The following is a 10862-nucleotide window of genomic DNA, read 5'->3' as shown; positions in this document are numbered from 1 at the left end:
ATGCCCGGCTAATTTTTGTATTTTTAGTAGACATGGGGTTTCACCATGTTGGTCAGGCTGGTCTTGAACTCCTGACCTCGCGATCCGCCTGCCTCAGCCTCCCAAAGTGCTGGGGTTACAGGCGTGAGCCACCGCGCCTGGCCTCCAGTGGCTTTTTCAATTGGGACAGCCAGCAGAGAACTCCCTCAGATGGCCGCTCACTGAGGACTGTTCTTGACAGAACAGAGGCCTCTCCCCTTCCTGGGCCTCACCTTGGCCTCAGCTTTGTTCTGTCATCCCATAACTGCAGTTCATGCACCTGAGTTTCCTGTGGGCCCAGGGGGACAGTTCAGGAACCCCCTTCCCTCCTGCTCCTCCAGGGCGTGGCATGGACCCTTCCAGGACTTTTTAGGCTGAGGGCTCTCCTGCGTTCTTGAGGTGTCACCAGATGTCACTCCCCACCAACGCATTTCTCAATTTTTCTGTCCCAGGTGCCGCTTCCCCCATGACCAACATCTAGAAACCAGCCAGAAACCAGATTTCTGTCAAACGGAATTTTGAATGATCTCTCCCTGCTTGAGTGACTATATATACTTGGCCAAATGGAAGCTTTGTAGAATTTTGACACCAACAATAGTGGTTTTTTTGTTTTGTTTTGTTTTGTTATGTTATGTTTTTTGAAATGAAGTCTTACTCTTGCCCAGGCTGGAGTACAGTGGCATGATCTCGGCTCACTGCTACCTCCGTCTCCCAGGTTCAAGCGATTCCCCCTGCCTCAGCCTCCTGAGTAGCTGGGATTACAGGTGCCCGCCACCACGCCTGGCTAATTTTTGTATTTTTAGTAGAGATGGGGTTTAATCATGTTGGCCAGGCTGGATTTGAACTCCTGACCTCAGGGGATCCTCCTACCTCGGCCTCCCCAAGTGTTGGGATTATAGGCATGAGCCACCGCACCTGGCCAGAATAGTGTTTTGTAAATAAAGTTGACTTCAGTATTTTAAGAAGTGGTCATCGTGGGGCTGAGCAAGTGTTTTGGGGTCTGAAGCTCTGGTCTGGGGCTGAGGCTGGGAGCTCAGAGTGGAGATCCATCAGGTGGTATGAAGCAGGGTGGGGAATGGAAGTTTCCAGGTCTGAGGACCAGAAGAGGCGGAGGTAGACGCTCAGAGACATGGAGGGTGGTGAGTGGCAGGGGAGAGAAAGAGAAGTCCACGCCAGACCTGACCTTGCAGGACAACACACGTCCACCGCCCTTGGTTCGGATCTTCCGGCACATAACCCATTCCATGGCTGGCTGGGCTTTCCTGCAGCACACGGGCCTAAAGGGAGTTCAGCTCTCCTTCCGCTTTTGCAAAAATGGTTAGCAACTTCAAACCAAAACCACAGCAGACTTGTGACTCCCTCCCGATAGATTGCTGCTGCCTTTATGATGCGTTTTAATCGCCCTCCACTGGGCGAGAATGATGAATCGCCCCGCGCATCCTGTGGGTAACGGCTCTGGGAATCGTTTCTTTATTCATAAACCAGGCTTCTCCCGTTGCAGAGACAGTGAGTGATGTGGTGTTGTAACCAGCGAGGGGAGAAACAGGGGTCGTGAATTCATCTGATGCCTTGCAGAATTTGCATTTTATTGATAGTTTTCATTTCCTTCTATATTATATCATATTGAAGTCTGGTTTTGATGTGCTGGCCTGTGTTTCCAGAGAACAGCAAGGGGTATTTACTCATATTGACTGATGGCATCAACACAGATGCAGCATTGACGGCTTAATAAGTGGGAAGGTTGAAAGTTCTGGGGATTCTTCTCAGCTGCTGGGGAGACCGAGGGAGCGAGGAAGGCCAGCCTCAGTGTGGGACGTGCACAGGGCAGAGGAAGCTGCGGAGGCTTGGCTGGGAGTCAGCCTCGGCCAGCTGCCCATGTCAACCCATCCTGATGCTTACTTGGCCTTTGGGCCTCAGTTTTCTCACCTGTAAAAGAAGAGATGAGACACAGCACTCCTGGAAGCACCCAGCATCCTACCTGGTCCGTAGTTACAGCTCACCATGCACTTACTGTGTTCTGGGGCTGGGCCAAGATTTCCTGCAGGTTATTGATTTAATCCTTCCTGTAACCCCTCCAAGTCAGTTTCATTAGTATTTCCATATTGTAGATGATCAAAGAGGCACCAGCCCAGCCAGGGACTGGGGAGAGGAAGAGATTCTACTCTGGCAGGCTGGGTACAGCCCTTTGCTTTTTCTTTCTTTTTAAACCTTTTCATTGACCAGGCACAGTGGCTCACGCCTGTAATCCCAGCACTTTGGGAGGCCGAGATGGGCGGATCACGAGGTCAGGAGATCGAGACCATCCTGGCTAACACGGTGAAACCCCGTCTCTACTAAAAATACAAAAACTAGCTGGGCGTGGTGGTGGGCACCTGTAGTCCCAGCTACTGGGGAGGCTGAGGCAGGAGAATGGCGTGAACCCAGGAGGCGGAGCTTGCAGTGAGCCAAGATCGCGCCACTGCACTCCAGCCTGGGCGACAGAGCAAGACTCTGTCTCAAAAAAAAAAAATCTATTGATATGAGCCAGGTGCCGTGGCTCGTGCCTGTGATCCCAGCTACTTGGGAGGCTGAGACGAGAGGATCGTTTGAGCCCAGGAGATCAAGGCTGTGGTGAGTTATGCTAATGCTACGGCACCCCTGCCTGGGTGACACAGCCAAACTCTGTCTCTTGAAAGAAAAAAAAAAAAAGAAATCTGTTGGTATGAAAACAAAGTACCAAATTAGTTGCCCTTCTGGTTTGGGAGGGAGTAAAAAGCCATCAATAGCAGCTCACTTTCAGAGCTCAGTATCATGCAAGGCCATGGGCTCTGCAAACAGTAGGTGTTTAATAGGTGTTTACTGAATGAATGAGTCAGCACTGTATGCAAGCAGGATGCTTATGAGGAGCAGGGACATGACCCAGTGTGGACTCTGGGCTGGGTCCCTTTGTATGTACCATACTCTGCCCTGGGACCCTCTTACCCTCATTGCCGATGGCAGAGTGGACGGGGGCTCATGGTGTGGTTGGGTACCTCGGGCCCTGTGGCTGGCTGAACTGAGTCCAAGCTCCTCAAGTGGGAATTCATCCTTACCTGCCTATCTTGGCTTCATCCCCACACCCCCATCTAAGACCTCTGGGCCAGCTGACCAGAGCCACGGGTCCCCTCCCCACACCACCCCAGCCAGCACAAACGCCCTCACCAGCGACAAGCACCCGTGCGCTGGCAGGCCACGAGCCCTCCCCTCCCCACCACCTGCAAACCAGATGAGGGAGGGAGGCAGACGGGAGCCCCCTGGTTTGGGATGGGCCTGTAGGTATGAGAAGGAGGGTGCTGGGACCTGCAGAATAGCTGCCTAAGACCTGCGGTGGCCCATTGTGGCCCACAGGGTTCTCTTTCTTGGACACCAGGTCTGAGGCGAGTTCTCTCACCAGGCCTCCCGGGACCCACCCAGCCTGGCAGACTGCTTCTCCCACAAGCCTCCCAGCCCCTCCCCGACCCCAGGTGGCACCGCAGCCCCTCCCCGCAGCCCCACTTGCCCACACAAGCACAGACAGCTCCTCCTCCTGTGTCCCCTCCCCTGTAAGTGGCCTTGCCGCTGTCCCTGGGATCTGCACTCCTTTCCACGTCCGCAGCCTCCGCTGGCCTTGCTGCAGGCTGTGCCCACCCCGCCTCACCGGCTTCCCAGGCTCCATAGAGAAAGTCCAATCTCAGCCCTTGCCCCGGCGACCTTGACCCTCCCTCCCATTTGGGTCCCAGTAGCTCAGGGAGGCACATCTGTGATCTCTGAACACCCCCTGCGGTTCCTCAGTGACCAGGGGTCCCAGCACAGGTGCTGCTGTGCTCCCCGGAATGACCTGGAGCTGGACACAAAGCCACTGCTCACCGCCCCGGCTTCTGCTGCCTCTGCTGTTGCTGGAGACCGGCATCTGCTGCGTCTCTGCCCGGTGGGTGGAGGCCCCCACGGTGTGCTCCTCGGGGGGCAGCCGACGGTGAGCTGTGGGGCGGGGTGGCTGTATCTTTCGGAATGGGGCTGGCCCTCGTCCGTCCACAGTTCCCACAAGGTAACTCTAAGTCTTTGGAGTTTCTCAAGTGAAAGGAGTATCTTTGTTATTCATGGGGTGGGGCTCTAAGACCTCCAGGAAGGGAGGGGCTGGAGGCTGAGTTCACTCTGTGGCCTGTGATTCCATCAGTCCTACCGACGAAATGAAGCTTCAGTGGGGGCCCTGGATTTCCAGAGGTTCCGTTGGCCCCTCGGCCATCACCGGTTGGTGATGCTATGACGATGGGCGCAGAGGGGAGGTCTCCTAACTCCACGGGAGAGAGGTCACAGACGCTCTGTGGCCAGGACGCTGCCGGATCTCACCCTGCGCGTCTCTTCCTGTGGCCGGTCCTGAATTGCGTCGTTTGTGATAAAACTGTAATTGTAAGTATAGTGCCTTCCTGAGCTCTCCAAGTCATTCTAGCAAATTAGCAAACAGGAAAGGATTGTGGGAACCCCTAGATTTGTAGCCAGCTGGCCACATGCATTGGTGGCATTCTCGTGCGGGTGCCCTCAACCTGTGAAGGGTGGTCTGAGCCGAGATAAAAGCCATTGCAGACATAGATGATGGGTGTGGCTGCCAGGGCTCCCACGGTTCTCGGAGAGGTTCTTGTGGGGCTGAGCATAGACCTCCCACTTCCCCCGATCCCTTTCCCCTGGGCCCTAGGGCCTGGCAGGGGCTGTCTCTCTCCAGAGCTGAGTGCACAGCAGGCCCCCAACAAATGCTGGTTGAGCTCATCTTCCATTGGTCCAATTATCTAGCACATCCCCCAAGACTTTTGCACTTGCTCTGATTCCAGAGATGATAATGCTACTCAGTTTTTTTTTTTTTTAATTTTTTATCCTGATGTTATCTTTCTCTTTCAACCCTAAAGGCATTGATTTGACTCCTTGTTTCTTCAGCAGCCATATAAATGATTCATCACTTAAGGAGCAACGGTCTTTCCGCTTTTATCCCACAGGAGGCAGGCACAGGCTCCGGGTCAGCCATGGAACCCTGGCCTCCGCGGTGGCAGACACTTTGTCTGGAAAACACTCTACTTTCAGGGGTAGCCATTGAAGATTTTCTGCCTGAAAACTCCCACTTGGCAAGGGAAGCAAATAAAAGCGTGGCTTACAGTGCAACCCTTTAAAACAGAAGCTTGCGAAACAAATGGGAAGCGTGACCAGAATTCGTAAGGAACTGTGAAATGAAGAGGATGCTGTATTTGGAAGCTGTGAAATTGCTCTAGGATTCTAAACCTCAGAGTAGCTTCCAGGCTCCCGGGAAGAATCAGATGCGTGGCCTAAATAAAAAACAGTCCCCTGGCCAGGCAGCCAGAGCGGGGACATCAAAAGAGTTTGCACACTGCGTGTGCATGTGTGTGCACTCATGCCAGTGTGCGTGTGGGTACATGCATGCACGCAGGTGTGTACTTTTTTTTTTTTTTTTTCAAGAGACAGGGTCTCACTCTGTTGCCCAGGATACAGTGTAGTGGCAGGGTCCTAGCTCACTGCAGCCTCAAATTCCTGAGCTCAGGTGAGCCCTCCATCTCAGCCTCCCAAAGTGCTGGGACTATAGGCGTGAGCCACCGCACCCAGCCAAGTGTGGAATCTTGATTCATGACCTTTCATGGCTGAGGGGCGAGAAAGCTCACTGCCATCCCTTCTCGTTCCAAGGACACACTCTGAGAACAGTTGTAATGACTTTTTTTTCTTCTTGAGACAGCGTCTTGCCATGTCACCCAGGCTGGAGTGCAGTGGCGCGATCACAGCTCACTGCAGCCTCGACCTCCCAGGCTCAAGTGATCCTCCCACCTCAGCCTCCTGAGTAGCTGGGACTAGAGGCGCATGTCACCACAACTGGCTAATTTAAACAATTCGTAGTTTTTGTTTGTTGGTTGGTTTGTTTTTGAGACAGAGTCTCACTCTGTCACCCAGGCTGGAGTACAGGGGCGAGATCTTGGCTCACTGCACCCTCTGTCTCCCGGGTTCAAGCGATTCTCCTGCCTCAGCCTCCCGAGTAGCTGGGACTACAGGTGTCCCCCCACCACACCTGGCTATTTTTTTGTATTTTTAGTAGAGACAGGGTTTCACCGTATTGGCCAGCCTGGTCTCAAACTCCTTATCTTGTGATCCACCCACCTTGGCCTCACAAAGTGCTGGGATTACAGGTGTCAGCGACTGCACCCGGCCAATAAGTTTTTTTTGAGACGAAGTCTCACTGTGTCGCCCAGGCTAGAGTGCATTGGTGCAATCTCGGTCACTGCAACCTCCGCCTCCCGCGTTCAAGAGATTCTCCTGCCTCAGCTTCCTGAGTAGCTGGGACTACCGGCGTGCACCACCACGCCCAGCTAATTTTTTATATTTAGTAGAGACGGGGTTTCACCATGTTAGCCAGGCAGGTCTTGAACTCCTGACCTAGGGTGATCCGCCCACCTAGGCCTCCCAAAGTGCTGGAATTACAAGAGAGAGCCACCGCACCTGGCCAAAACAATTTTTTTTTAGAGACAGGGAAGGTCTCATGTTGCCCAGGCTGGTCTCGAACTCCTGGGCTCAAGTGATCCTCCCACCTTGGCCCCCAAAGTGCCGGGATTGCAGGTGTGAACCACTGTGCCCTGCTAGTCATTAGATTTGAAGCCTACCCTAAATCCAGGATAATCTTACCTTGATGCTTAGCTAATTAGATCTGCAGTGACCCTGTTTCCAGTGTCACATTCTGAAGGTCCAGGGGGACTTGTGTTTTCTTTTGGGCTGGGCTGGGGCACTCTTCCCCGACTACACAGGGTTAGAGGCGGACTGAGCGGTCCCATAGCCCCTTCCCTGAGGTCTATACCCTAGTCTGCACCCTCGAGGTCAGCTCTGCCCAGTGGAATGTTCTGGATGCTGGACACACTCCATCCCTGCCTTGTCCAGGGCAGCCCCCATTATGCGTGACTGCTGGACACCTGAAATGTGGCGAGTGCCACTGAGGAACTGGACTTTTAAAAATGCAAATGCTCTTGTCCTGGAAGGCGCAGGTGTGGGTCCTCCCACTCCTGTGTGAGGAAAGGAAGAGGGAGCAGAAAGTGCTGGGAGGAGGGGCTGCAGCCTGCTCCAGGCTTCCCATCCCCAGCCCCAACCCTGGGTGCCCCAAGGTCTCCTGGGAGATGGGCCCCTTTGCACAGCCCCCAGCACCTGTGCCGGGCCTGGAACCTTGGCCAACGAACCGTTGACTGCGTTGAGCAGAGCCCTTTGAAGGGACAACCCCAGGGGCCCTCAGAGCCACCAAGGCTGCGTGTGGTCTCTCCCTCGTGTGGCCTCTCCCTGTACATTACCCCTCCTGGGCCCGCACCACTGGGGTTGGAGCCCCTGTCTCTGTGCTCATGGCCAGGGAAGCTGCTCCCATATGCAACAGCACGTCCACAGACCGGCCCGAGGGCATTGTGGATGGGGGGCAACAGTTTTCCTGCAGAGGTGGGGTTTGGTGGGAAGGGATGTAGAGTCAGGAAGGAGGCGGCAGAGCATTCCAGGTGGAAGCTCGGGCAGGAGGATGCCCCTGAAGAATTGAAGGCAGGCTGCTGGGCCAGGTCCTCAGGGGCAGAGAGGAGGCCAGTGGGGGCCTCAGGGACCAGAGTGGAGGGGTCTCCATGTTCCCCACTCCTGACAACAGCCCGGTGTGGGTTTGGGCTCCCTCCCCACTGCCTGCACCCCTTTGTGCCCCGTTTTCACCCTTGGCACGTGTTATGCCACAGGCTGTTCTTACCTGTGTCCTTGTGTTAAACACATGTAATGAAGAAGCTGTGGGTGCTGGGAAGCGGGGCAGCCCATCTGTTCTCCGTGTGCCTGAGCTGTGGCCCTGGAATGAGAAAGTGCTGGGAATACGGGGGGTGGGGGGTGACATCAGACTGCACTTGAGTCACTGTCAGGGCCTTCATGAGGGCGTCCTGTATGCAGGGGGTCCTCTCTCTCAGGGCCCTGGGCAGAGAGAGGAGGAAGGTCTGAACCATGAGGTCTCCAACCTCCTCTGGCCATTTGTGGGGTGGGGCAAGGCGGGGTCGGGGCTGGGAGAGGAGGGGCAGCTGTGTCTGCAGGCACGGAGGATGGTCTGCAGGGCCCTCTCCTTCAGGAGTCCGTTCTCTCTTTTCTTTGAGACAAAGTCTTGCTCTGTCATCCAGGCTAGAGTGCAATGACGCGTTCTCGGCTCAGTGCAACCTCTGCCTTCCGTGTTCAAGCCATTCTGCTGCCTCAGCCTCCCAGGTAGCTGTGACTGCAGACATGTGCCACCATGCCTGGCTAATTTTTTTGTATTTTTAGTAGAGATGGGGTTTCACCATGCTAGCCAGGCTGGTCTCAAACTCCTGACCTCAAATGATCTGCCCGCTTCAGCTTTCCAAAATACTGGGATTACAGACATGAGCTACTGCACCCGGCCTGTTCTGTCTTTTTATCTCACTAAGCGCCTGGCCCGGAGCCTGGATTCTGGGGACAGAGATAAGCAGACCCAGTCCCAGCTCTCAAGGGGTACCCCTCCCCGCAGCTGTCCATGTGTGGGGGGCAACCCTCCCCACAGCTGTCCATATGTGGGGGGGTGCCCCTCCCTGCAGCTGTCCATGTTGGGGACACAGATGTGTCAAGAGACACAGGGTAGCCCGAGCTATGACGGAGGGCAGGACTGAGCATCTGTGCTCCTGAGGGCTCCCGTATCCCCGACATGAGGTCATGACCAAGAGCCACTGTCCCCCAGGCCACGCTGGCCTCCACCATGGCCCAGAGTCCTGGGGTCGGGGGTAGGAGGAGGAGGCAGAATAGCTACATCCTACCTTTGAAGTCATATGTGTCTCGTTTTAAGTCTTTGGTGCAGCCTGCTGGCTGGCTTTGCACTGATGACTTAACCCTGCTGGGCCTCAGTTTTCTATCTATAAAGTGGTGGGATTATTTCCAGGGTATGGCTGGTCGTGAAGATGAACTTAGGCCACGTGTGTAAAGCCACAGATGGTGGACGCTCACTCAGCAGGTGTCGCCTTCGAGGAATGCTGCTGCCTGTGCCTCCCAGCTCAGGCTGGGCTGGCCAAGGAGGCTGCTTTATGCTAAGTGCCCGAGGGTTTTCTAGGAGAAGGTGGCACAGAGGCTCACCTGTGTCTGCTCTTCCAGGGGACGACCGCTTTGGAAGACGCGTTGTCACGTTCAGCTGCTGCCGGATGCCACCCTCCCATGAGCTGGACCACCAGCGGCTGCTGGAGTGAGTGTCCTGCCCCTCTCTTTCTGTCCCTGACTTTCCATGTCGCTTGTACCCATCCCTTCACCCCACCTCCCTCTGAGTCACCTGCTCTGTTCTGGGGCTTCCTTTGTGAACTTGTTGGTGTGCAGAGCTCTTGCGCTCATGAGCCTACTGGAGGGCCATCTGTGGACACCCCCGGTGCCTGGGCTTCTGTGCACCATTCAATAGCATAGTGGGAGCCAGGTTTGGTTTCCTTTTAGCCACCCCAGCTGTGGGTGCCTCCCTTTGGAGTTAGGGACAGTCCCCTGGTCCTAGGTGTAGACCAACCTTGCAGATGGCATGGCTGCCAAGTGCCAGGCCTCCCCCACACACTGTCCCTTTGAAACCTCCCTGGGCCTCTCTCCGGGAACACCTTCGGAGCTGTGTGAGTTTCCTGTGGCTGCCGTAACAAAAGACCACGTGCTTGGCAGCTTAAAATGCTCTGAGTAGACTTCCTTGGTTCTGCAGGGCACCAGTCTTGAAGGTCAAGGCAGCAGCAGGGCTGCACTCCCCCTGGAGGCTGCGGGGGAACTTCTGGCCTCTTCCAGCTCCAGGGGGCCCCGGATGATTGGTGGCCGTGTCATTCCCTTCTCTGCCTCAGTCTTCACATGGCCTTTTTGCCTCTGTGTCTTCCCATCTCATAAGGACACCAGCCACTGGACTAGGGCCACCCTAATCCCATAGCACCTCATCTGAACTAATTGCACCAGCAAAGACCCTATTTCCGAATTAGGTCACACTCTGAGGTTCTGGGTGGAATTTTGGGGGGTGCCATTCAAACCCAGGACAGAAGACAAGGGCCTGCTGCTGCTGCCGCTGCTGCTGCTGTCGTTGGCTCAGCAGGCATCTATTGAGCACCTACTGTATGTGAAGCATTGGATAGATAGTCACTGTATCAGGGCCCACCTGTGAGCTGAGGAAATCAACACTGTGGTTTGGGAGAAACTGAAGCCAGGAGATGACTCTGACACACAAGGTAGTGGGACACGGGGCTCAGCGAGGGGTGCCTGGACCCCATGTACCTTGTATACACCCAGCACTACCCAGGTGCGCATGGGCTCCACAGCTGGTACGGGGTAGGGGGCCATAAAAATCCAGGTTGTTGTTGGTTTGCCATAACCAACAAGCGCCGGGAGCATTGAGAAGAGGAGGTCTCAGGCCGTTTCCCAACTGACTTGGTCAAGGAACCTTTTACTGCACTGAGCAGAACCCTCTGAAGGGACAAGCCCAGGGGCCCTCATAGCCACCAAGGCTGCGTACATTACCCCTATCTATCTGTACATTACCCCTCCTGGGCCTGCACCTTCCGTTCCCCCAGCCTTTGCATGCAGCACCCCCAAACACCTCCTCCCTTGCATATGTCCCCTCGTGTGCTCACCTCCGTCTTGTGCCATTCCACTACTGTGGCTGTCCTCTCTCCACCCCCAACCACCATGCACACACCCCCTCTCATGCTCACACCCCCTCCCATGGGCCCACCCTTCTCATGCACACACCTCTTCCCATGTACACACCTCCCGTGCTCACACCCCCTCCCATGCACACACCCCCTCCCGTGCACACACCCCCTCCCATGTACACAGCTCCTCCCGTGCACACACCCCCT

The 10862-nt window shown here is 55.3% G+C and overlaps 1 protein-coding gene across 1 annotated transcript in view; it reads right to left on the bottom strand.

The window, feature by feature from the left end:
* ARHGAP8 (Rho GTPase activating protein 8) overlaps positions 1–7441 on the bottom strand; it is a 64034-nt gene extending 56593 nt beyond the window's left edge. Inside the window, exons 1-5 of the mRNA XM_026447970.1 lie at positions 7335–7441; positions 7227–7249; positions 3883–3993; positions 3146–3251; positions 1197–1280 (exon numbers count right to left, since the gene is read on the bottom strand). Of these exons, the coding sequence (XP_026303755.1) occupies positions 1197–1280; positions 3146–3251; positions 3883–3993; positions 7227–7249; positions 7335–7441 (431 nt within the window). The remainder of the gene's footprint in view (positions 1–1196; positions 1281–3145; positions 3252–3882; positions 3994–7226; positions 7250–7334) is intronic.
* Between the last annotated feature and the right edge of the window lie 3421 nt (positions 7442–10862).

Source organism: Piliocolobus tephrosceles, chromosome 19 (assembly GCF_002776525.5).
Source record: "Piliocolobus tephrosceles isolate RC106 chromosome 19, ASM277652v3, whole genome shotgun sequence".
Lineage (NCBI taxonomy): Eukaryota > Metazoa > Chordata > Mammalia > Primates > Cercopithecidae > Piliocolobus > Piliocolobus tephrosceles.
The sequence above is the reverse complement of the archived record's forward strand: the minus strand, read 5'-3'. Positions and strand labels throughout refer to the sequence as shown.